This window comes from Pseudophryne corroboree, chromosome 6 (genome assembly GCF_028390025.1).
Source record: "Pseudophryne corroboree isolate aPseCor3 chromosome 6, aPseCor3.hap2, whole genome shotgun sequence".
NCBI classification, from domain to species: Eukaryota; Metazoa; Chordata; class Amphibia; order Anura; family Myobatrachidae; genus Pseudophryne; species Pseudophryne corroboree.
In genome coordinates this window covers 251,499,057-251,526,951 of record NC_086449.1, presented here as the reverse complement: position 1 = coordinate 251,526,951, position 27,895 = coordinate 251,499,057, and the positions used below count along the sequence as shown (strand labels likewise).

Sequence of the window (27,895 nt, the reverse complement as noted above, 5' to 3'; positions counted from 1 at the left end):
TTACTTACAAATTTGTATTTATTAAAGAATAAATCTTGAAATCAAGTCGCCATACTATAAACTTTTGGAAAACAATAATTTCTAAACAGTGTTGAGGGCCCTACACACTGGCCGATCCGCCACCGAGCTGCCCGACGGCGGATACGGCCGACGAGCGACCCGGCGGCGGGGGGGCAGTGACGGGGGGAGTGAAGTTTCTTCACTCCCCCCGTCATGCGGCTCCATTGAAGTGCAGGCAAATATGGACGAGATCGTCCATATTGGCCTGCATGCACAGCCGACAGGGGACCAGCGATGAACGAGTGCGGGGCCGCACATCGTTCATCGCTGGAGCCTCCACACTGAAAGATATGAACGAGTTCTCGTTCATTTATGAACGAGATCGTTCATATCTTTCAAACAAATCGGCCAGTGTGTAGGGCCTATTGGAGTGATAACATTTCCCACTTCTGTCAATCGCTCCCAATGCAAACACCAGAAACCATCACTAAATGACAGTATGAATAATAGCTATGAAGAGTTCTTTGTCATTCTGAGAAAAAATGCAATCTAAAGCGTTTTGTTACTTGTTTCCCAATATATCACAGCAGCACACTGCAAATGCTTACATTGTCAAGTCTTTTGAGAGGACAACACTCAGCAGCAGCTGCATAATTATATTTAACTGAAGCATTCTCATCTATCCATTTCAGGTGTTTTATATGGAACTTTGTGTTCAAATAAATTGATATTGCATGCATTTAAAATGTATTTAATAACAGTTAATTTGTATAACGCACACATATTATTGCAGAGAACATTTGATCAGTCCCTGCCCACATATACATACTCACTATGGTTAATTTTATGTCCATTTACCCTGCTGTTCCAGGATGTTTTTGTATTACATATGGAAACCCCCACAAACCACCACCGCCACCAGAGACGGGCTGGCTCGGGGGACAGGGTGCCATGTGCCCCCAGGGCCCGCTACTGTCAAAGGTCATGGGCCAGCCGCCACCTTCCACTACACCAGCAGTGGCCAACCGGCGGCTCTCGAGCCGCATGTGGCTCTTTATATCTCCACATGTAGCTCGTAAGATTCAGCAGCGCTTCCCGCTGCCCTAATCCGCAGTGCCCGGCGCCGGCCCGTGAGCCAATCAGAACTTGCGGACCGGCAGCCAATCAGGAGTTTTAGCAGCCGGTCTGCGAACTCTGATTGGTTCATGGACCGGCGCCTAATTAGAGAGAATCAACACCGCTGGAGAGTGGAGACTGAGGGACAGGGGAGGCGCACGCTGCGCTCTCCTCCCCTCACAAGCAGCAGCGCGGCGGTGAGCAGCACTTGGGGGAAGAGGGCGCAGTGTGGAGACATGTGTATCTTACACTGGGAGCATATCTGGCACTGGGGAGATGTGTATCTTACACTGGGAGCATATCTAGCACTGGGTAGATGTGTATCTGGCAGTGGGGGCATATCTGGCACTATGTGGAGGAATATATGTATCTGGCACTGTGGGGACATATATGTATCTGGCACTGTGGGGACATATATGTATCTGGCACTGTGGGGGGCATATATGTATTTGGCACTGTGGGGGGCATATATGTATTTGGCACTGTAGAGGCACCCATTTTTTGGTGTTTTTATATGTATGTGGCACTGTACAGGGGCTTTATTTGTATGTAGCACTGTACAACATGACTAAAAATGGGGTTATGACTCCTACAAACATCAAATCGGAAGGTGTGCACATAAAAATGGGGTGTGGCTTTGTGACAACTATGCCACACCCCCATTTTTGCATGATATGGCTCTTACCCTTGACTACAGATCTTGTCGGCTCTTTGCCATTGACTGGTTGCCACCCCTGCACTACACAACTCTGCAGAAGCCGCCGCCACACTGACAAATTTATAATAAAGTATCTTTGGGATATTTTACACCAGGCCTAATTTTTTTTTATTAATAAATATTTTTTAAACAAAAAAACCTCCATTTAAGATGGCGCCATTACTTATGGGCCAGTGCTCTGGACTTGCCTCCCAGGCTAAAAGTTGCCAGCCAGTCCCTGACCGTCCCCATGGGGAGAATATACAAACTCCCCACACATAAGGTCTAGGTGGGAATCGAATCCAAGACTTCACCGCTGTAAAGCATTAATGCTAACCACTATGCCATTGCATACAGCATTAAGTATCAAATACCATTTATGCACAAGCTTATTATGTTGTAGTGTAAGTTCAACACCTGTTCTGTCCGTAGACTTACAAATGTTTTGATCATATAACTAGGCTTGCCATACCATCCCTTTAAACCAGGACACTCTTGGATTACAAGGTTATGTGGCTGATTAAAACCAGGTGACATGCAGGATTGAAGTCAGCCAGCTACAGAACTTGTGTAATTCATGAGTGTCCCGGTTTAAAGGGATAGTATGGCAAGCCTAGAGATAACCAACGTTGTGAAGCTGGAGTCAGAGCTAAAATTGTGCGATTCACTGCACATCAGGAAGTAGGCAGATATGTGAGGCTAGCCTACTCTCTCAGGAGTCCTGGAAAGTAGGCAAATGCGTCTTATGCACAGGATTCTAACTATACTATCATACAAAGCGGGACACTAATGAATTACACAGGCTCCGTGGCTGGTTGACTTCAAGTCTGAATATCAGTTGGTTTTAATCAGTCACAGAAACTGTGTAATCCATGAGCACCCCGGTTTAAAGGGATGGCATGGTAAGTCTACTTATGCATAACAGTCGTCCTTATATTTCATCATCTATAATAGTGTACCTCTGCCCAGGGACGTGCGGCTCTGCCACTTTGGTTGACAAGAGCTGATACAATGCCACAAAATCTGTGTATGGCATCAAGAGAAAAGGGGCAAATTGAACAGACTGCTATAGGTGTCTACAACTGCCGTTTGCGAATGATCTAAAGATAAAAAGGGTTTGATAAATAAGCCCCTTAAAATATAGAAATTCTGTTATATTTGTGAATGTGTTTGTCTAATTAATCTCTCTAACCCCCACTGTACAGCCAGGATCTCTGCATGTTTGCAAATGCCTCACACATGTATCATGCCCCATAACCAGACGTAAGAAATATTGGGGGAGATGTATTATTATCCTGATATCAGACCTTGGGGGATATCCAATTAGCCCCGGTATTTTATCGGGGCTAATTTTCCCAGCGGGGGCTATCCTATTAGCCCTGATTAGACGTCACGAGCGGCGGCTTATTGGGGCTTCTGTTGCTGCAACAGGTGCTGGCTCCCGATAGCTCCTGGTGCAGTGCTGACCTCCGGCTCCCCGTCACATGACCGCCCCCCCCCCCCGTCATGTGACTGCCGCCGGGGTCAGGGGAAGAGGGGGCTGCGGTGCTGCTCTGGCTTCGCCGACGTGGGTCTCGGTACTAAGTGCCTGCTCCCGGGCCGCAGCACCCTCATTGCAGACCAAGCCTGCTGCTGCTGCAGTGGGTATGGGACACTGCAGGTCACCGCGGAGAAGAGAAAACGTGGCTGTTTCTCACGAAAACACACAGATTTCACTAAAGCTGTGTGTTTACGGGAAAAAGGGATTTTTTTTACATGTGATCTAATAGGATAACCTATAAAAAAAAAAAAACAGTGAAACATCGGGGGAAATCTGTTTTTCGTGCCCAATGTTTTACCGTGGTTAATAGATACCACCTTTTATATGTGTGTACCCGCTACACCTCAGGTTGTTGTGAAGTGAGTACTGATAACGGTGGCATGTATGATTGCTTTCAATTTTGAAATTTAGAGTGTTAAATCACCTGTGTGGTGACTGGTGATCCGTGCTTTCCAACTTTCATGATGTCCGTTCCGGCGTTTGTGCTTTGAGAGCACATGTGGTGGCTTTTTCTTTTTACCCAGCGGCACCTGCGATTCTTTTATGTGTGCATGCGCCGGTTTGTTTGTTCCCAGCAGCACCAGCAGTTACTAAAATAAGAAAATTTTTTTTTAAATCGATAGCTGCAGTTGCCGGAGCCATTAGTGACACTGACTGTTCATACATCTGCAGGCAGATCTGCATGCTATCTTGTAGATAGCAGTGCCGATAATGACAGGGCACTATCGTAGAACACACATTGAGGACATCATACATCCAGTGATGTGGTACATCTCCCCCACTGCCACAAAATTACAGTAATTTACAAATCTCAAAATAGTTTCCCCTGCGCATAAAAATAGCGTGCTTCGGACCTAGATTCATAGATGTACGTAAACCCGATGCTTATGTTTTACAGGGCTAATTCCAAGTCAGATGGATCTCTTTACAAATAGCGAGTTTTAGCATAGAGCGCATGCACAGACGTGAATTCACACATTTATGTGTACCAATGTGATTGCAAGGAACTGTTCTGTCTTCTGGGAGTGTCATGGTGGGAGTGTAACTACAGTTCCGTGCTATACTGCTTTGTGCATACAGGGAAGGAAAGACTGTTTCTGATGCATCTCTGCCGCAACTGGGTGGTAACAATGTGATCACACAGAACTGTTCTGTCTTGTGGGAGTGTAGCTAGAGTATGTGCATTCAGGGCCGGTGCAAGGTTTCTCAGCACCCTAGGCAAATAGTCAACGGCCCCCCCCCCCCCCCCTGCCAAAATACAGAGCCCTCAGGTAAAATTTAGGGATAGGATATTAGGGTTGTTTTAGCAGTTTGGGTTAAGGCACAGGTTCCCAAACGCGGTCTTCAAGGAACCCCAACGGTCCAGGTTTTAGGTATATCCATGGCTCAGCACAGATGGGTAAATCAAATTGACTAGGGTGCTAATTAAGTCACCTGTGGCCAAGCATGGATACATTTAAAACGTGTGTATGTGTATATATATATATATATATATATATATATATATATACAACAAGGAAGAAGCGGCGGCACTCAGAGACTTTCACTTTCAGAGGTAATAAAGCAAAGGGTGCATTTATTGGTCAACGTTTCGGGGGACGGACCCCCTTCTTCAGGACACTGCAAACAGTGTCCACAGTTTGCAGTGTCCTGAAGAAGGGGGTCCGTCCCCCGAAACGTTGACCAATAAATGCACCCTTTGCTTTATTACCTCTGAAAGTGAAAGTCTCTGAGTGCCGCCGCTTCTTCCTTGTTGTACATATTGGGGTTGCCATACCCCCAGGAGGGCACCGGAGCAATATCCCGCCGGGGACAACGGAGTGCCGGGCTGCTTCCATGTTCTATATATATATATATATATATATATATATATATATACACACACACAGTCGTCGAAGTGGAAATTTTAAGGTTGTAATTATGTGCGCGCTGCTCCGAAAAAGGGTGCGTGGCCACTCCATAGGGGGCATGCCATCAGTGTAGTTTACCACCCCTTATACACATTTTGCACCACAACAGTAGGACCCCTTATACTTTCTAGTACTGGTGCCCCTTTCACATTATACCACACAGTTTGAGCCAAAAATCACATTATAGCACACGGTATGAGGCGAAATTCACATTAGCACATGGTATGAGCCGAAATTGACATTATAGCACACGGTATGAGCCGAAATTCACGTTATAGCACACAGAATGAGCCGAAATTCACGTTATACCACATGGAATGAGGCGAAATTCACATAGCACACGGTATGAGCCGAAATTCACATTATAGCACACAGTATGAGCCGAAAATCACACTATAGCACATGGTATGAGCCGAAATTCACACTATAGCACACGGTATGAGCCAAAATTCACATGATACCACACAGCATGAGCCGAAAATCACATTATAGCACATGGTATGAGCCAAAATTAACATTAGAGCACACGGTATGAGCCAAAATTCACATTAGAGCACACGGAATAAGCTGAAATTCACATTATGCCACATGGAATGAGCCGAAATTCACATTATGCCACACACATAGCCACATATCTACACACACATGCATATATATATTTACACACACAGCCATATTTACACACAAATCCCACCATGACACTCTCCTCCATCAGTTTCCCTCTGCTCACCAGTTGCCGGGTAGCTGGGGGTATCAGCATACGGGAGCTGGAGCCGGGCCTCTGTGCTGTGGAGCGGGAGCCGGCCACCCGAGTTGTTATCAGGAGAAAGCCAGAGCTGGGCAGCGGAGCTGTCAGGGGGGCAGGAGTCGGAGCCTTGGCGTAATCATGCTGCATGTGGGAGCCGAACCTTGCAGCCGCACTTGTCAGGGCTCAGGGACAGGTGCCAATCAGGAGCTGCTGCTACTGATTGGCTGCCGGTCTGCGGCAGATTTTAAATAGTAGCGCTGATGTCAGCTTGATGCGGTGGCAGACCATCGGGGGACAGTGCTCAAAGAAGTGCCGGTATACCATACCGTTGTATACCGGTCCACTTCAGGCACTGTAATATATATATATATATATATATATATATATATATATATATATATATATATATCTGTAACTATGTCTGCACCTGTTATTTGAATGCTTTGAATACACGTTTATATGCTTTCTAAATTCTGTGGAGGGGGGACAATTAGGGTCAGGCTGCAGGAAGGGCGTGTTAGGGTTTGGGGTGGGGGTGGGGGTTAGGGATCAGGGTTAGCTTACTTAATTAGTAAGTGTCAGGATTTTACAATCAGCCTGGCACTCCGTTTTGGATTGGCCCCGGTGCCCTCAGTGCGGAGGATAGTATATAGAATTGATACTGCGGCACTCGGAGTCGTTTAAAAAGAGCAAAGTACGGTTAAAAAAATTGACATCACATAGTCCAACGTTTCGGGGTGCCTAACCCCTTTGTCACATCCTATATACTATCCTCCGCACACTCAGGGCACCGGGGCCAATCAACATCCAAAACAGTGCCAGGCTGATTGTAAAATCCTGACACTTACTAATTAAGCAAGCTAACCCTGATCCCTAACCCCCACCCCCCCCAAACCCTAACACACCTTTCCCCCAGCTTAATCCTAACCCTCCCCGTTGGTACCTAACACTAACCACCCCCTTCCTGCAGCGTAAACATAGCCCTCCTTCCCCCCCAGCCTAACCCTCCCCAGGTGTGCCTAACCCTAACCCTCCCCCCACAACCTACACCTAACCTAAGCGTCTCACACGGCGGTCATGATGTAGGAGGATGTGGCTCAATGTCGGCTGCACGGTTCACACAGGTGTAGGGCAGGGAGTGCAGATGCTGGACGCTGGCAGGAAACAATGTATGGCGCGGCGCCTGCACGTCCCCGCGCTGCTACTCACCTCTCTGCAGGATATGGATGAGTTGCGAGGTGTGCGGAGGCGGGAGGCGGGGCGGGGGACAGCCCGAGCTCCCGGTAAAGACAACCACGACTTTCCCCGTACTGCCAGTTAAAGACAATCCCTCTCCTCGTCGGGTGAAAGTCCCGCCCTCCGCCTCCTCCACGGGCTCCAGCAGATTTGTTGCCTCCTTAGCTGGTTTGTGGACCCGGCGCCGGGAGCAGATCATCTGATGGTCATCAGGTCGGGACGGTGGGGGGGAAGTGAGTGACACAAGAGGCGGATGTGGGAATAGTTTTTCTGACACCGGGTTAGGGGGTAGCGGAAGCGGTTGCCTGACATCCCAAATGGCGAGCCGCGAGCGCAGAGCAGTCACTTCCTTTTTTTTTTTTTTTTTTTTTGCTGCACTCAGCGCCGCCTTTCAAGTGCTGCCGCCCATAGGCAGCTGCCTAAAGCTGCCTAATGGTGGCGCCGGCCCTGTGTGCATTGATGCTTCTGATCTGATGGATCTCTTGCACCTAGCGTGAGCTGGTGCAACTGCCAATATTAATAATGATGATGGTTGCGGCTGTGGATGTAAAACATTGGTGGGGTGATTTCTTACTTAAAGCCACACAGATCCTCATATTAAGCCTACAGAAACTATTTTAACTTATCATAAGGTAATAAATCAGGCTTCCATTACTACCAGTTAGAATTAGCCCCTAAATGTTTGTGATTCTTTAATCACTATCCATGAGCAACAATATTCTGACCTGATAGTTTTATGCATCTGTTATATTTTAAGATATGACTTCAATACTTGTAAGGTTGCAAATGTGAAAACACTCAACTGCAACGTCCTGTATGATAGGCAGGGACACTCTGCTCTGCCTTTTCTGTGGAAGGGATGTATTGTTTCACAGTAGATAATGGCACACCTCATAAACTAGAGAGCAAGGGTTGTTTTACAAGACAGATTAATATTGACTTATATTCATGTACACTTGTAAGTGTTTATTGTTCTGCTTCTGATGACAGGGACCCAGACATCCCATCTGATGCCTCTCTAATGTATAAAGTGACTTTAATCAGAGTCAGAGATAAGCCCAGCCTTGGCGCTCTCACCACTGCTGACCGTATTAGCCTTGGGAACCAGAAACGGGAATGTGGAAATTTTCACTTTGAACGTGAAGAATATCGAAGTGCCATGCACTCTTATAGCCAAGCACTGAGCATCCTGACCCCGAGCATTGCAGGTAAGAGGAACTTAAACCACACAATATACTATACAGTAACAAGTTATTGCTACTGCACACAACATTTATACGAAAATCACTTAAAGGTGCTGGTCGGACATGGGTAAGACCCTTTCACACTACACTTTCAACTACACTTTCAACCCGGGTTATTGCAGGGTTGGCTCCTTTTAACTCAACCTGGGTCAGCAATTAAAACACCATGCATGTTAATGGACTTTTTTTTGGCTCAGAAAGATGAGGTGTCAGAAGGGGACAAAAGGAGAGGGTGGGTACAGCTCACAGTATTGTAGGAATTGTGGCTGACGGAGCTATGTTTTTATACACAAATGCATCTTTAACTGTTCCAATAACATACCTCCTCCCAACTGTCACGAGCAGCGGTGAATAGACACTGTGCGTCTATTCACAGGTGACAGATGGGGCATGCCAGCAGTTCAGAGTGCATAGTAGAGACAAGCTGCCAGTGTCCACTGAAAGGGGAGAGTCTCAGCTTTTGGAGTATACCCTCAGAAAAACTCCAAGTCAGACAGAACTCGAGATATCTGGTTGGGAAGAGCAATTAACAGTCTAGGATGGGGACCACTGCTTTGAAGTCAGATATCTCCGGTTCCCCAGGGCCGATTTTTAAAAATCTGGTACCCCTGGAAAGAGTGGACCCTCAGCTATCAGCCTAGGGCCCTTTTACTCCTGGGGCCCTTGGGCAAGAGCCCATTGAGCCCATACGAAAAGACGGCCCTGCTCAGTGTTCCGGCTCCCGACTGACCCCGCAGGCGTCACGTGTGTGTGTGTGTGTGTGTGTCCCCTCTGGCATATGTATATATTCCAGCGATTGCTGTTAAAAGGTGTGCGCCGGGATAAACACGCCGGGCTAAACAGCTTATTTAAAAAAGTGCTGGCCACACAAATATATATGTGTCTATCTGTCTATGTGTATTCAATTGACCGGATCACTTGTGGTGCCTTATTCATAAACTGAGGAGAATACAGGAACATTGGAATGTGTGTGCTGATAAATAATAGCTGCTATGGTTATCCCCCTCCCAGCGCTGCTATTATGGTTCTCCCCCTCCCAGCGCTGCTATTATGGTTCTCCCCCTCCCCGTCCCAGTGCTGCTATTATGGTTCTCCCCCTCACCGTGCACCCTCCCCGTTCCAGCGCTGCTATTCGGATCTCCACCTCACTGCCACGCCCACCTGTCTCCTCCCCATCCCGGCGCTGCTATATGGTTCTCCCCCTCACCGCCACGGCCGCACTGCAGCAGCATCACCAGAGACACTTCGCTCCGGAGATCCCGTTCGTACTAGTGATGAGCGAGGTTCGGTTTTACTCGGTTTTACTCGGTTCTCAAAACGGCATCTTATTGGCTATCCAAAACACGTGACATCCGTGAGCCAATAAGATGCCGTTTTGAGAACCGAGTAAAACCGAGTAAAACCGAGTAAAACCGAACCCGCTCATCACTAGTTCGTACTTCCTCCCGTCACTCACTGTGCGCAGCGTTGCCAGTCTTAAGCTCCGGCTTGGGGCGGGGGGAGGCAGAGCTGACCGTCGCCTGTCTAATATAGATTGTGGTGGCGGCTGGTTGTGCCCTAGGTCATCCTGCGCTGTGTGCGAGGCACACAGCGCACATACCTAGTTACGGCTCTGCTCTAATGTATTAATATCCTTCTGCACCTACAGTAGTGTTTTTCTCAGATTAATAGAATTTATTAAAATAGGTCTCTCAAACCTATAAAATATATCTTATCTCCTGGTTTGGCCACATAGATGTTTATTCTTCCTAGACTTTTGTCTTTGGCAAACATTATCTGTTCATATACCTTTGCAAAGTTTTCAATATTTGCATATTAGGCCCTTTTTCTATTCCTTATACAAATCCCTCCCATTACCGCAACTATCTGCGATTTGTAGATGGGAATTTCCTTCTAAAGGCTTCGTATCATCTATTTACCAGCTACTACTGTTGCATAATCAGCCCATGATGTACTGTCAAGAATTGGACTGGGAAAGAAACATTGGGTAGGTTCTGAATTCTGAGGAGTGGCCCAAAATCAGAGCAAATCTATCCATGTCTTCAATTTCAGTCAAAATTAAAGAGAACACTTTTAAATTTTATTTTAGATGGTACTAAATTCCAACATGCCTTCACTCCATCCTCCCTAATAGCCCTAATCTGTGCTGGAAGTGACGTGCGGTGGGGTGAGGCAGGTGAGGCAGAGCCTTTCCTGTCATACTAACGTTTAAACCAGAGTTTTGACTGAATAAAATATATGAAAAAAATGATAATTTGTTTTAAATATCTTCTTTGCATTATCTAATAATTTTTATAGCCCAAACTCTGGAGTAAAAAGTCTATGGCAGGTGAGGCAGTGCCTCACCAGTGTATCCTTTCCACACATCTCTAATCAAAACTCACCAGATTTCCAGGAGTTAATAATGCTGCACCTGTGTATAATGCCCAGATGTACGCTTTAACTCATAAATTGCATGTAAATCTGGCTCTGGGGTTAGCCAGTGCCTCCTGAGCCATTTAGCTCACCGCACGTCCCTGGACTTTCCAGACATACCCAAAAGCTCATCCGACATATACTTAATACAGCTAAATGTCAGATTGCATTGACCTGTCCAGATACCCCTCACAGTATCCCTTATCAGCACCATATAAGCTACTTATCGAATGGAGCATATTCTAGCCATTTTACATAATAGTCCAGATAACTTTAATAAAGCTTGGATCTTTGGACGAATAACTTTGAGGCTGAATCTCCCTTGACTTATTCCTAGACTACCACAGATTGCTCCCACTTAACCTGCAATGGTGCAACAGTGGTGATTTCCCACCACCACCTCCCCCTTTGTTTACTTATGCTTGTTCTTTCTAATACAGGCCTGGCCAACCTGTGGCTCTCCAGCTGTTGTGGAACTACACGTCCCAGCATGCCCTGCCACAGTTTTACCATTCCCTAATAACAAAACTGTGGCAGGGCATGCTGAGATTTGTAGTTTCACAACAGCTGGAGAGCCACAGGTTGGCCAGGCCTATTCTAATATATCAACCCCATCCCCCCCTTTTTTCTTGTTTTTATATACACAATATATATTGTTTCTATATCTCTTTTCTTTATTTACCTTCCAAGTTGTTTTTTTGTATTTGTATTTTTGTAAGTTTGTAACTAGCTTATTTGAAAATTCTAATACAGGTTGAGTATTCCATATCCAAATATCCGAAATACGGAATATTCCGAAATACGGACTTTTTTGAGTGAGAGTGAGATAGTGAAACTTTTGTTTTTTGATGGCTCAATGTACACAAACTTTGTTTAATACACACAGTTATTAAAAATATTGTATTAAATGACCTTCAGACTTTGTATATAAGGTGTATATGAAACATAAATGAATTGTGTGAATGTAGACACAATTTGTTTAATGCACAAAGTTATAAAAAATATTGGCTAAAATGACCTTCAGGCTGTGTGTATAAGGTGTATATGAAACATAAATGCATTCTGTGCTTAGATTTAGGTCCCATTGCCATGATATCTCATTATGGTATGCAATTATTCCAAAATACGGAAATATCCCATATCCAAAATACCTCTGGTCCCAAGCATTTTGGATAAGGGATACTCAACCTGTAGTATTATGTTCTAAAAATAATATAAATTATATTATGTCCTCCGGGAGAGGCCAAACAAGAAAGAGAGGGAGTGAAGTTTTAAGGCAGCAGAATTGGAGAGATTATTGATCAGGATATATAAGGCTTCTAAGATGAAGGAGGAGTGATCAGAGGAGACATAAAACAGAAACCAGTTGGAGAAGTTATTAAGAAGGGCAACCAGACCAGGGGGAGCATAAATGATGGCAAGGTGAATAGATTGGAAGTGGTGGACCTCATAGGAGAAAAATGAGAGAGATAACAGGAAAGGTGAATTTGGGGGATAGGAGGGCCCCAGCATCACCATGAGTGCCTTTGTGTCTGGGGGTGTGGTAGAAGGAGATGCTCTCATAGGATAGGATGAGTTTCAGTTAGAGATGAAGTGACAATGTGTGTGGCTCACTTTTTTGCAGACTAACTTTGCATTCTAGAGAGCTCATGAGAAGGGGGGGGGATGGAAGAGGATAAATGTGGATGAGGTTAGAAGGATTGCAGGAGCATTGAAGTGTGGTTGGGATGTGGAGAGAAGTTGGGGATAAGATGGGGATAGGGTTAGATTTGTGGAATGTGTGTATTATGAGAACAGGATATGGGAGGAGAGAGAGAGGTCTAGCCATAAGAAATATATCATTATGAGGCAGTAAAATAGCCAATGAATTGTACAGTGGCAGTGTTACACAGTAAATATATGACCATAAACACACTAAATAGATAAAGAGTGTAACTAATGCTGACAGAGAAAAGAAGGCTAATAATACAGAGATTTTAACCCAATAATTTGCCAGGTCCAGGCGGCTCAACCTGGGTCCTTTCTCTGTGTGAAAGGACCCAGCTTGCCCAGGCAAATTCCAGGGTCCAAATTTCTTCCCCTGGAAATTTCATCTGTTGTGTGAAAGGGGTTCACTACGATATGCCGGCGGTCGGGCTCCCAGCGACCAGCATACCGGCGCCGGGAGCCCGACCGCCAGCTTACCGACAGTGTGGCTAGCGCAAATGAGCCCCTTGCGGGCTCGCTGCGCTCGCCACGCTACGGGCACGGTGGCGCGCTTCGCGCGCTACACTATTTTATTCTCCCTCCAGGGGGGTTGTGGACCCCCACGAGGGAGAATAAGTGTCGGTATGCCAGCTGTCGGGATCACCGCGCAGGTATACTGTGCGCCGGGATCCCGTCAGTCGGCATGCAGAAGACCACCCATGTGAAAGGGTGTACTAAACTGGAACCGGTATCCAACACATGTTCCAAAGCCAGGAAATAGGTGAGTCGAAGCCCCAGCTTCTGTCAGAAAATGGTGTGTGTGTGGCGCAGATGTGTGTGGCACGGGTTTTGCACGCGTGTGGGGGGGGGGGGGCATTGCCAGCAATTTTGGTGGTGTTGGCTCCCACAAACTCTGGTGCCCTAGGCCCCCACCAGTCTTAATCCGGCCCTTTATGCTACTGGCATTACTATCCTCTCTAGTACCCAAGTGCGCTGTCTTGGAGTAATCCTTGACTATTGCCTCTCCTTCAAACCACACATTCAGCACCTCTCACAAACCTGCCATTTTCATCTCAAAAATATTTCCAGGATCAGACCCTTTCTCACCCAGGATGCTACTAAAACCTTTATCCAGTCACTGGTCATCTCCAGACTGGACTACTATAGTATCCTCCTATGAAACATCCGTGACAAATGCGTCTCTCCATTCCAATCTATCCTCAATGCTGCAGCCCGGCTCATCTTCCTCACCAAACGCACTACATCCATCTCTCCTCTCCTACAAGCCCTTCACTGGCTTCCCTTCCCTTTTAGAATCCATTTCAAGCTTCTCACACTCACAAAGACCTCACCCACTCCTCTCCAATTTACATCTCTGTACTTATCTCCCGCTACACTACCACCCGTCCTCTTCACTTTGCTATCCTCTTATCAGCAACAGGCTGATATCAGAGTCACTGGCAGAGCCGGCCTTAGCTATAGGCAGGCTAGGCATTTGCCTAGGGCATTCAAGCATGTCTAGGGGCATCCAAGCATGTCCCTGCAGTATCTCATGCTGAGAGGGACAGTCCGCAAACTAACTGTTACTTTCCAAATGTATTCAATCAGTACTTGTATACACTGCTGTTTACATTTGTCAAAAAAATGCACACTGTGCCTTAAACTTCCTCTGACATGCTTGAATGCCCCTGACTTGTGAGACCTCAGACAGACAGCAGAAGCCCAGTAAATGCAATTCCTGGACCTGTGACATTTTTACTGACTATATAAGGTTAGTACTGGATGGCTTCTTATGATAACACATGTGTATTTTGGAAGACTGCTTCACAGAAACCTGACATCACCTATACTGCTTGTGCACATGGGGGAGGGGGACCCTGCCATCCTGTGTGTGTCCCTTATCCCTGTGCAAACCCCAGGTGTCTGCAGGGACATAACATGGGCAGTGTTCTCCCCACACTTTATTTCCTAGTCAGTCCATACCGTAAAATTCCCCTGCCATCTAGCACTGTAACATGGTCAGTAAGTTGCGTTGCGCTATTTCTATATGAAACATCAGTGCAGCGTGACTTTTGGACACATCAGACTGGAGGGCAGAGCATTTAGCTCCCACAGTATAAAGTAAAGTGCATGCAGTTAACGGGAGTAACAGACACCAGCAAACACCCTGAATAGTGAAGAGAATGGACAGTTTCTACATGTTTGATACAGATCTTTTTGTATAACCAGCAAGTGTGGCAGTATCTGTGGCAGTATATGTGTATTATGGGCATTACTAATGTGGGGCATATGTGTAAGGTGCATTACTGTGTGGCATTATGTGTATTATGGGCATTAGTAATGTGGGGCATATGTGTAAGGTGCATTACTGTGTGGCATTATGTGTATTATGGGCATTACTAATGTGGGGCATATGTGTAAGGTTCCTTTACTATGTGGAATTATATGTATTATGGTCATTACTGTGTGGCATTGTGCAGAGTTGAACTGGCCCACAGGGTAACCCCCCGGTGGGCCCCACTACCTGAGCGTTGCAGGTACAGATGCAGAACTAGCGGCGGAGCTAGGGGGCACCAGACAAAATTTTGCCTAGGGCATCAAATTGGCTAGGGCCGGCTCTGGTCACTGGGCCTGATTCAGAGGTGGGTGTTACTGTGTCCACAATAGCAGCTGCTGTTGGAAAAGAGGCAACAATAATAAGCAAATGCTAATGGTAGCCTTCCCCTTGTGCGACAGAGTGGAAAAGCGCTGAGACACCTACTGTAAGTCTCCATGGACAGTGCAAGTGTGTCGGTGGATCTAACCATCGCACATACCATCAATACTTGCAACAGCATATGGTCTGCTCTGCGTTTCCTTCTGAAATTCATCTAAACGTGGCCTCTGTGGCTATGGATCTGTGTATTCGCTCTACCGCCAGCAACAGCGGTCTCAAGTTTTTGTGCTTGTCCAGTAACAATTTTACTGCGCAAACACTGCGTTCACCTCTGAACCAGGCCCGCTGTCCTGGCAAGAGAGAATCTTGATAAATAGGCCCATATAAATCTGTAATGAGAAATTATTACAGTGCCTCTTTGCAGCGTATAATAATTACTGCCGGCAGGGCAGTGGAGAGTCTGGCTGGGCCCAGATACTTTTCATGGGTCGGGGCCTAACTACAGGAGGTGTGGCCATGCACCCTTCGAAAAAAATACAGGTAAAATAGTACTTTAAGCGCCTCCATAGCCAAGCACACAGCAGCATGTACTGGGCTGAGGAGAAGAGCTGCAGATGCTGCTGCCACGTAAGGGAGGGGGAGGGGGGGGGGTTGGGATCTGGGCCCCACCATCAGACCTGGGCCCAGGTAATTAGTACCCTCTCCCCCCCCCTCGGTGCCGCTGACTGTGGGTCCCTTAAGCACGGAAGGAAATGTGAACATAACTGTACTCCTGTGAGAAGAATTTATAATTAGGTATTTGTGATGTTCTAGAACATTTATGTTTATTATGACTTGTCTCCTTAAGGACAGCATGTACCCCACATATAAAACATTCTTTCTGCGTCACAGGGTTCAGGATGGCTGGTCACATATTTGTAATTGCATTAGAAAAGATTTTCAAAGCACAAAATGCACGTCAGGCGTAGGTAACCTAATCATGACGTTTAAAAGTCCTTCATGCCCTGGAGATATACTGTGTACATTGGTTTGTGTGCTGGTATTCCAATATGGAACATTATGTCTGGTTATGCAGCGGGATGTATATACACTCATCATCTAGCTAATGACTCACCATTATCTGTATTACTCAGAACCGCTGAGCTCAGAGGAAGAAGAGGAGATTCGCGAGCATCGAATCAAATGTCTGAATAACCTGGCAGCCACCCAACTGAAGCTTTATCACTTTGATGACGTCATTAATTCCTGCAATGCAGTCCTAGAGATGGATCAACACAATGCAAAGGCACTTTATAGGAAAGGCAGGGTAATGTCACCTTAACTTTTTACATATGACTAAAATAAACAGTACATTGTGATGTTGCTTTTCCACTTTTAATAATGAGTTGCTCTAGGTCAACTAGAGCAAAAGGAAAAAAACATTTTAACCGGACTTTTCTAAAAGCACATAGCAATCACCCACCCTATCATTATAATGAGGTTTAAAATAAAATATTAGCACAGATGACTGTTACAGCTTGGGTTGAATTGACCATGCTTGCCAGAGTGATTGACAGATAAAAATAAAATATATACAGTATACTGTATATATATATATATATATATATATATATATATATATACACATAGCCTGTTTCAGAGGTGCACACAGTTCATGCTCGGCTGCGGTTTCTCATAGTTTATGCAAAAATATGCAAATGGAAGTTTAAACAGCCTCCTTGTGCCTTATCATGTGACAGACTTCACAAGCCCTGTGACGCCCACTTTGAATATCTCAGCAATGCTCAAGTGTGCTGGTGTGTCCGATCTCTCCTGCATCAGTCACACAGCCACTCCTTGAGCAGCCACTGCCTGGTGCAGAGTCTCTCGTCATTTTCTTAAGATCTGGACACTTTGGCGACAAAAGAGATAGCAGACGCATTCTGAAACACGCCCATGACACCTTCTCTTTTTGCAAAGACTTTAGGTCCCTTCCCAGCCTCCAACCTGCACTGCCTATGGATTGCAGAAGCCATCTCAAGTAATAGCGATGTCATATGCAAATGCATATGGTTCGCGCGTGCGCAGTAAGGATTTACTAGACATTTTGCGCATGTGCAGTATAAAAAAATCGCTAAACTGTGCCAACATCGGTACTATGTGCACCTCTGAAACAGGCTCATAGTTATTACTGAGCGTAAACCAACAAAGGTCTATGGGCCTAATTCTGAGTTGATCGCAGCAGCAAGTTTGTTAGCAATTAGGCAAAACCATGTGCACTGCAAGGGGGGGGGGGCAGATATAACATGTGCAGAGAGAGTTAGATTTGGGTGGGGTGTGTTCAATCTGCAATCTAAATTGCAGTGTAAAAATAAAGCAGCCAGTATTTACCCTGCACAGAAACAATATAACCCACCCAAATCTAACTCTCTCTGCACATGTTATATCTGCCCCCCCCCCCCACCCTGCAGTGCACATGGTTTTGCCCAATTGCTAACAAACTTGCTGCTGCGATCAACTCAGATTTACCCCCTATGTCTTGTGCTCATGTCAAGGCTAGTTTACTTGCAGTGTCTTTTGGCAGTGCAGTTCCGTCTCGTTGCATCTTTCGACATACCAACAGATGCACTACTGAAACAGTAACAGTCCTTCCCAGTTCTATGGCAGGTGTAGATTCTCAGTCAGACCACCACCTCCTACAGTATGCAAGCGGTTGATTGCCTTTGGATGCAGTCGCTTATACTGACACGCCCATGTATGCTTAGACACACCCTTGTTACCTCACAGGAACGTCCATTGAATTCCAGAGACTGTGCATCTGATTCTGTTCTGCGTCTTAGAGCACTAACAATCAGGGACCATGAGACACAGTGAGACTTGGACACATGCACAGACATAGTACATCAGCCATGCGACTCAGAATCAGACCAAAAGTGAGGGATGAGAACTTCTTATTTACTTAACCGCAGGACAATAGCTGGCCAGGATACTTTACATTATTATATGGGGCATATTTCTCAACAACCGCATATAAAATGCACCTGTGCTATGACATTTTTTGCCCCAACTCGCATTGCGGCCATTAAAATTACCATTTGTATTTAACAAAGTTGGGGCACCAGGGCAAAGCTTCAGGAAAAAGCTCTGTCCCGGCGAATACCTAGAAGCAAAGTGATAGTTATCTGGGTTCAGCATTGGTGTACATGCATTAGTGGAACCAACGGAGAGGGATCCAGAAGGATCCCTCTCCAGGAAACTTTGTGAAAAATTAACCTACAGGCTTCTGACTTGCACAGCATTGCCCATAAAAACCTGTAGGGGCTGCTTTTGCGGTTGGAAATGGAATGACCGCGGCATATATCAGAGATATTCGCTGGAGTCTTTCCATGATACATACATCTCTCCTTGTTATACATACATATAGTGGATAGATTTTGTGGGGATTTCCTGCAATATAGCTTTCATAATTATGCCCCTAAATGTGAAGTAGGTATTACTTTCCTCAAACTAGTTTGGAAAATAGTTTTTATTTACACAAGTCTGAGGTGATGCTCCTCATTTTAGGACCTAGCAGAATTCCAGAGAAGAGTGAAACAATTTGTCCACTTTTGAGATACTTTACCAATCTGAGGGACTCTCACATGGCAGAATATTGCTGAAAAAGTTTCATGACATTTGTTAGAAAGAGAAAAAAGAGCCATTTGAAACACATAATTTTATCACAGTTAAGTTATAATTTTAAGACACATGGGGCCAGTTCAATTACACACAAGCTACGGCCAGCAGCACAAGCTGCATTTATAAGCACAATTATAGTAGGCAGATCTCTGCTTGCACCTCAACAGGCCTAAAGGCAGATACAAGTCTCTGAAGAAAATTCCCACAAAGCTGATGGAAGCTATTCCAGCATTATACCCCTTTCATACTGCATTAGCGGGTCGCACCCGGGACCTGTACATAGCTCCTTTCCGGGCGCGACCTGCGTGAGACCCATTTCAGACTAATGGTTGCCATCTTGGTGACATTACAGAGGATGCATGCCGGAGGCAGCGATTTGAGATCAGACGATCTCCAAACGCTGCCTGTTCCTATACAGTGAATAGGTTCTGGGTCGCATCGACCTGGCTTACCCGTTCACACTGCACAGCGACCCGGGTTGGACACATGTTCAACCCTGGTTGCTATCCAAGTTGAAATATAGAGTTGCTCAACCCGGATTATTTCAACCCGACCCTTTCAGACAGCAACCCAGGTTATTGCTGGCTTTCCGAAAGGAGTATTGAACCGGCCACTGTGACCAGGAAACTTTTTTTCTGTTAATGTTGTTAGAATTTATTGATATAGAATTTGCAAGTGCCATTTCCAATTAGCAAAATCCATCAAATATTGCGTGTTTCCTTATTATACTGTATTTATTTTTTGTTGTTGTTGAAAGTAACTGGAACAGTTCCTGATCTTTATCCAAGATCAGCATTTGGATGCTGTTAGCCCCACAGTAGGTTATGTTGCTGAATTTATAGCTGTCTCGTTATAGCCTTGATTGAACTCTGTGGAGCTATTCTCTATTGGCTAGTTTGTTGAGACTGTTGAACGTTATTGTGTAGGTCCTGTATTTCTCCTTTCTAGGGGAGCTCAAATAATGTACTCAGAGCCTTAACTAGATATATTGGTGCCTGCGGCAAAAACATAAACTGATGCCGCCTAGTCCTCAAATAAAACCAAATTAGCCTAAATTATTCAATATCCTGTTCCCATCGTCAGCTTTGCCCCTCTCACACAGCCTTAGAGACAGCCCTGAATGTGCTAGATAGCGCCAACAAGACCCATTTCGAGGATGCAACTGTTCTGCTAGGTTTGCTACCCATTTATTTTACAATTGCAATTGAATTGTTTATGTGAAATGTAATTATATAGGTTACCGTAAGTGAAATAACATGACTGTGCTGGGAGGACACATGGGCACACAACTATAGATGCTTTCTAGAACAACTGTCTCAGATGCCCTTATGTTTGTCTATCAGGTACTATCAGAAAGAGGAGAGTATGAACAAGCCATGTCTGTCCTAAAACAAGCTCTTACATTGGAGCCCACAACAAAGGTAAGTCACAGGATAGAACAGAAGTACAACTTGATCTTTATGATTATAGTCTGGAATAGGCAAATTTTGGGATAGGCAAATATTACGGCAAATGAAAAACAAAAAAAAATAATTAAATATTCATATGAAAACTATGAATTAGCACTGTTAGATGATTGCAAGTGTGATATGAGCAAATACTTGCATGGGATGATGTGCGGACTTGCTTGTAGCAGGAAATGTTGACTGCTGGAAATTAGGCACCTGATTATGTGCACAAATGCAAATATTAAATTGAATTTTGCAACACGGGTATTACATTGAGCTGCAAGCAGGGCAAATCTTGCTATCAGATAATGAGCCCGATGCAGAGGTGTACGCAGATCGCATGCAGCTGCGATTTCTCACAGATTCGCAAGTGCGAAAATATGCAAACGTCAGCTTGTGCATTCTTCTTGTGTACTTCTGTGCAATGGACTGAGGAAACCCTACAATGCACACGTCGCATATCTGAGCAATGCTCAGCTGCGGTGCTGGATCCAGGAGCAAATGCAGGATTTGGGTATCTATCTATCTATCTATCTATCTATCTATCTATCTATCTATCTATCTATCTATCTATATCTCACACTTACCTTCAGGGGAAAGATGCAACAGCTCTTGTTGGGGGCAGGGCCAGGTAGATTACATCATAAGATCCAGCCCCCTCATGGCATAATGGCACGATTCACAGGTGTATGGGGGGGGGGTGGAGACAAAATTACACTGCACATAATGGAGTTAAACCACAGGGGGCGGTGCTCCAATTGTGGTTAATCCGGGAGGTTACTAGGTACTCAGAAACCCCCCTTGCTTTTCGTGCACCACTTGGATCCAGTCACCTCACCATCAACACACCATCATTTGCAACATTAACTCCTCAAGAAACTGCTGTCTGGCACACAGACCCTTGTAACTGTCTCAGAATGTGCCCACTGTGGCTACGTTGCTTCAAAAGAGATTGCTGCTGAATGCTGAAACACGCCCATGACACCTCCTCTTTTTGGAAACACTATGGTCTCGTGAAACACTATGTAATAGGATGTGAGAATCAGAAAGTGAGAGATTTTGTGAGAGCAAATGATTGCCACTTTAAAAAAACGAGAACTCTCACAAAATCTCTCACTTTCTGATTCTCTGACCCTATTAGATTCCCCATGTCTTGACTTTAGAAGCCTTATGTTGTTAATGTCCCATAAGCTTGCCAGCATTATAGATGACATGGAGTTGAGGTCCAACTTGTGCCTTCTTTCTTTTGGGATATGAGCATATGCTCTGCACCCAAATACAAGTAAATGACTGATTGGCCTTTTCCTGGACCATGCCTCCAATTGTGTATTGTCTATATCTGCCACTATATGTGCTCTATCCTTGAGGTAAATAGCTATTAGGACTGCTTCTGCCCAGAATCTCTTGTGCAGTTCTGAATCACTTAACATGGTTCGTGCTCTTTGAAATTTTGTTCACCCTGGTTTGCTCTGGTGTATAGACAATAATAAATTGGTGCTGTAAGCTGTTATTTTTGAGGTAGATGGCTATATCCTTACTTTCATATTCCCCATTTTTATCTTCAGGCCCGTCTATATATCTCTGTATGCTGGGCAGCCGAGCAGAGCACTGGGAGGCTGCGTTGGAAGGCCAGCCCGTCTTCATGTGCTGGGCAGCCAAGCAGCATGCCAGAGGCTGCGTTGGAAGGCCAGCCTGTCTCTCTGTGTGACCGGATTGTCCCTTCTGGCATTTGCCAGAAATGCCAGATGGGCAGTCCGGCCCTGGGCCTGTCTGATTCTCTACTAGACTCTTATACGCTACAATCTTGCGTGTAACTTCACTTTTGCCTTTCAGGAAGTAAATGTGTAACATCCTTGTAACATCATCTATGAATGTTATGAAGTATTGATTCCCACTCCTTGGGCCTGATTTTTCCACATTTCAGCAATTATTGGCTGTCTGTGCATGTGTCTAAGCCGCACTGCACGTGTGCCGTCACGGTGGTCGCAGAGAATATTTATTCTCAAAGTGAATGACGGGCCGTTTTGTGGAGGTCATGGGGAGTGGCAGCAAACTGTTTTCAAGGCATGGAGTGTTGGGCATATATGCTAGATTAGGGATTTGCAGAGAATTGGGGTCCCTTGATGATGGGCTGCAAACTTAAATGTTTTGAGCAGAATATGAAGAGAATCCCAATGCTTGTATTTATTAGGAGTGCCCAGATCAGCAGGATATTATTGTTAGCACCATCACAAAAGTTTTTGTTTCTTATACATACGTATGTAGCATTAATACTTCCACGCAGCTGATACCATGTGCAATATGGGTAAAACAGAGCGTGAGCATATTTCTTTTATAGTAAATTAATTTGCGACTTCCTGCCCATACACAGAACTCAAAATGTACTCGGTACGGGATGTAGTTATGTGACTGGAGGTCAGGAGACCGCTGGTCACAATGCCGACCCCTGCATCCCACTCACTCGAAATCCTGGTAGTCGGCATGCTGACTAGCAGGGACTATTCCCACTTGTATGTGTCCACGACACCCATAGAGCAGGAATAGAACCTGTGGCGCAAGGGGCTTCGTTGCGCTCGCCAACCTTGCCAGCATTCTGCTGCCAGGATCCTGCGGTCGGGATCTCAGAAATTGATCTTTATTCCACATACTCAGGATACAAAATTAATACCAGTAAGACTGAAGTGCTTGACATTTACATACCAGCATCCGTGATACATACTTTAGAAGCATCATTTCCTTTCAGCTGGCACAAACAAAAGATTAAGTACTTAGGCGTCTTCCTGACACGTAGTCATCACCAGCTTTATCAGGCCAATTTTCCCCCGCATCTTGGATCAAATTAAAGTTGATCTTCAATTTTGGTCTACTCAATTTATTTAATGGATCGGCAGGGTGAACTCAGTGATGATGAATGTACTTCCTCGGCTCCTATATCTTTTCCAAACTTTACCAATATATGTACCCCATTATGTATTCAAATTTCTACAATTTCGAACTTCTCATTTTATTTGGTCTGGCAAACGCCCTTGGGTCAGGCTGAAATCACTACAGCGTCCGTCTAAGGGTGTAGGCCTGGGCATTCCTGATTTTAAGAGGTACTATTTAACGGCACAATTGTCCCACAGTGTACAGTGGTGTAATCCTGCTGCTAATAAGGTCTGGGTCAACACTGAGGCTGACAAATTGTATCTCTCTACGGTCTCTTCCCTTCTCTGGCTACCAAGAGAGAGCCGTCTTCAATCTGTGAAATCCCATATCCAATTGTATCCCGTTCCCTATCCATTTGGGACTATGGGGGTAATTCAGAGTTGATCGCAGCAGCAAATTTGTTAGCAGTTGGGCAAAACCAAGGGGGTAATTCTGAGTTGATCGCAGCAGCAAGATTTTTAGCAGTTGGGCAAAACCATGTGCACTGCAGGGGAGGCAGATATAACATGTGCAGAGAGAGTTAGATTTGGGCAGGGTGTGTTCAATCTGAAATCCAAATTGCAGTGTAAAAATAAAGCAGGCAGTATTTACCCTGCACAGAAACAAAATAACCCGCCCAAATCTAACTCTCTCTGCAAATGTTATATCTGCTCCACCTGCAGTGCACATGGGCCCTCATTCCGAGTTGTTAGCTCTCTAGCTGCTTTTAGCAGCCGTGCAAATGCTAACCCGCCGCCCTCTGGGAGTGTATCTTAGCTTAGCAGAAGTGCGAACGAAAGGATCGCAGCGTTGCTACAAAAATACGATTTTAAACCTACCAGTAAATCTTTTTCTCCTAGTCCGTAGAGGATGCTGGGGACTCCGTAAGGACCATGGGGTATAGACGGGCTCCGCAGGAGACATGGGCACTACAAAGAACTTTATATGGGTGTGCACTGGCTCCTCCCTCTATGCCCCTCCTCCAGACCTCAGTTAGAGAAACTGTGCCCAGAGGAGACGGACAGTACGAGGAAAGGATTTTTGTTAATCTAAGGGCAAGATTCATACCAGCCCACACCATCCACACCATATAACCTGGAATATACGCAACCAGTTAACAGTATGAAACCAAACAGTATCAGCCAACGACTGATCTTAACAGTAACATAACCCTTATGTAAGCAACAACTATATACAAGTCATGCAGAAAAATGTCCGCACTGGGACGGGCGCCCAGCATCCTCTACGGACTAGGAGAAAAAGATTTACTGGTAGGTTTAAAATCTTATTTTCTCTTATGTCCTAGAGGATGCTGGGGACTCCGTAAGGACCATGGGGATTATACCAAAGCTCCAAAACGGGCGGGAGAGTGCGGATGACTCTGCAGCACCGATTGACCAAACATGAGGTCCTCATGAGCCAGGGTATCAAACTTGTAGAATTTTGCAAAGGTGTTTGAACCCGACCAAGTAGCTGCTCGGCAAAGTTGTAAAGCCGAGACGCCTCGGGCAGCCGCCCAAGAAGAGCCCTCCTTCCTAGTGGAATGGGCCTTTACCGAATTTGGTAACGGCAATCCAGCCGTAGAATGAGCCTGCTGAATCGTGTTACAGATCCAGCGAGCAATAGTCTGCTTAGAAGCAGGAGCGCCAACCTTGTTGGCTGCATACAGGACAAACAGTGCCTCTGTTTTCCTAATCCGAGCCATCCTGGCTACGTAAATTTTTAAGGACCTGACTACATCAAGGGACTTGGAATCCTCCAAGTCTCCCGTAGCCACAGGCACCACAATAGGCTGGTTCATATGAAACGATGACACCACCTTAGGCAAAAATTGAGGACGAGTCCTCAACTCAGCTCTATCCACATGGAAGATGAGATATGGGCTCTTATGAGACAAGGCCGCTAATTCGGGCACCCACCTTGCAGATGCCAAGGCCAACAACATGACCACCTTCCAAGTGAGAAATTTTAATTCAACTGTTTGAAGAGGCTCAAACCAGTGAGATTTTAGGAACTGTAACACCATGTTAAGGTCCCAAGGTGCCACTGGGGGCACAAAAGGAGGCTGGATGTGCAGCACTCCCTTTACAAAAGTCTGGACTTCTGGAAGAGAAGCCAATTCCTTCTGGAAGAATATAGATAGGGCCGAAATCTGTACCTTAATGGAGCCTAACTTTAGGCCCATATCCACTTCTGTCTGTAGAAAATGGAGAAAACGGCCCAAGTGGAAATCTTCCATAGGAGCATTCTTGGCTTCACACCAAGATACATACTTCCTCCAGATACGGTGATAATGTTTTGCCGTCACCTCCTTCCTAGCCTTTATCAGAGTAGGGATGACTTCCTCCGGAATACCTTTCCCAGCTAGGATTCGGTGTTCAACCGCCATGCCGTCAAATGTAACCGCTGTAAGTCTTGGAACACGCAGGGCCCCTGCTGCAACAGGTCCTCCCTGAGAGGAAGAGGCCATGGATCTTCTGTGAGCATCTCCTGAAGATCTGAATACCAGGCCCTTCGAGGCCAATCTGGAACAATGAGTATTGTCTGCACTCTTTTTCGTCTTATGATTCTCAATATTTTTGAGATGAGAGGAAGAGGAGGGAACACATAGACCGACTGAAACACCCATGGTGTCACCAGGGCGTCCACCGCTACTGCCTGAGGGTCCCTTGACCTGGCACAATACCTCCGAAGTTTCTTGTTGAGGCGTGACACCATCATGTCTATTTGAGGAAGTCCCCAAAGACTTGTTATTTCTGCAAAAACTTCTTGATGAAGTCCCCACTCTCCTGGATGGAGATCGTGTCTGCTGAGGAAGTCTGCTTCCCAGTTGTCCACTCCCGGAATGAATACCGCTGACAGAGCGCTTACGTGATTTTCCGCCCAGCGAAGAATCCTGGTGGCTTCCGCCATTGCCACTCTACTCCTTGTCCCGCCTTGGCGGTTTACATGAGCCACGGCTGTGGCGTTGTCTGATTGAATCAGAACTGGTAGATCGCGAAGAAGATTCTCCGCTTGTCATAGGCCGTTGTATATGACCCTTAATTCCAGTATGGCTTGACCACAGTCCCTGAAAATTCCTTCCTTGTGTGACTGCTCCCCATCCTCGGAGGCTTGCGTCCGTGGTCACCAGAACCCAGTCTTGAATGCCGAACCTGTGACCCTCAAGAACAGAGGTTCTCAAACTCGGTCCTCGGGAGCCCACACAGTGCATGTTTTGCAGGTAACCCAGCAGGTGCACAGGTGTATAAATTACGCACTGACACATTTTAAAAGGTCCACAGGTGGAGCTAATTATTTCACTTTCGATTCTGTGAGGAGACCTGCAAAACATGCACTGTGTGGGCCCCCGAGGACCGAGTTTGAGAACCTCTGCTCTAGAAGGTGAGCACTCTGCAGCCACCACAGGAGAGACACCCTGGCCCTGGGGGACAGGGTTATTTTCTGATGTATTTGAAGATGGGACCCGGACCACTTGCCCAGAAGGTCCCACTGAAAAGTCCTCGCATGAAACCTGCCGAAGGGGATGGCCTCGTAGGTCGCCATAATTTTCCCCAGTACTCGAGTGCATTGATGGACTGACACTCTTTTCGGTTTTAACAGGTCTCTGACCATGTTCTGGAGTTCCTGGGCTTTTTCCATCAGGAGAAAAACCCTCCTTTGTTCTGTGTCCAGAATCATGCCTAAGAAAGATAGCCGAGTCATTGGAACCATCTGTGACTTTGGTAGATTTAGAATCCAGCCATGCTGCTGCAGCACTCTCAGAGAGAGCGACACGCTTTTCTGCAACTGTTCCTTTGATCTCGCTTTTATCAGGAGATCGTCCAAGTACGGGATAATTGTGACTCCTTGCCTGCGCAGGAGCACCATCATTTCCGCCATTACCTTGGTGAAAGCCCTCGGGGCCGTGGAAAGCCCAAACGGCTACGTCTGAAACTGGTAATGACAGTGCTGTCCAGCGAATCTCAGGTATGCCTGATGAGGAGGATATATGTGGACGTGAAGGTATGCATCCTTTATGTCTAGTGACACCATAAAATCCCCCCCTTCCAGGCTGGAGATAACTGCCCTGAGCGATTCCATCTTGAACTTGAACCTTTTTAAGTACAAGTTCAGGGATTTTAGATTTAGAATGGGTCTGACCGAGCCATCCGGTTTCGGGACCACAAACAGGGTTGAATAGTACCCTTTTCCCTGTTGTACTAGGGGAACCTTGATAATCACTTGCTGTAGACACAGCTTTTGAATTGCAGCTAAAACTATTTCCCTCTCTGGGGTTGAAGCTGGTAAAGCCGATTTGAAGAATCGGCGAGGAGGCACGTCTTCGAATTCTAGCTTGTAGCCTTGGGATAGAATTTCCATCGCCCAAGGATCCACGTCCGACTGAACCCAGACGTGGCTGAAGAGTCAAAGATGTGCCCCCACCGGTGCTGACTCCCTCAGTGGAGCCCCAGGGTCATGCGGTGGATTTAGTAGAAGCCGGGGAGGACTTCTGCTCCTGGGAACTGGCCGTAGTCGGCATTCTTTTCCCTCTACCCTTACCTCTGGCGAGGAATGAAGAGCCCTGACCTCTTCTGGACTTATGCGACCGAAAGAACTGCATCTGATTCTGTGTTGTTTTCTTTTGCTGTGGGG

At 45.8% G+C, this 27,895-nt stretch overlaps 1 protein-coding gene across 1 annotated transcript in view; it reads left to right on the top strand.

The window, feature by feature from the left end:
* LOC134935163 (peptidyl-prolyl cis-trans isomerase FKBP8-like) overlaps positions 1-27,895 on the top strand; it is a 158,752-nt gene that overhangs the window by 48,583 nt on the left and 82,274 nt on the right. Inside the window, exons 5-7 of the mRNA XM_063930397.1 lie at positions 8,238-8,455; positions 16,382-16,554; positions 20,249-20,326. Of these exons, the coding sequence (XP_063786467.1) occupies positions 8,238-8,455; positions 16,382-16,554; positions 20,249-20,326 (469 nt within the window). The remainder of the gene's footprint in view (positions 1-8,237; positions 8,456-16,381; positions 16,555-20,248; positions 20,327-27,895) is intronic.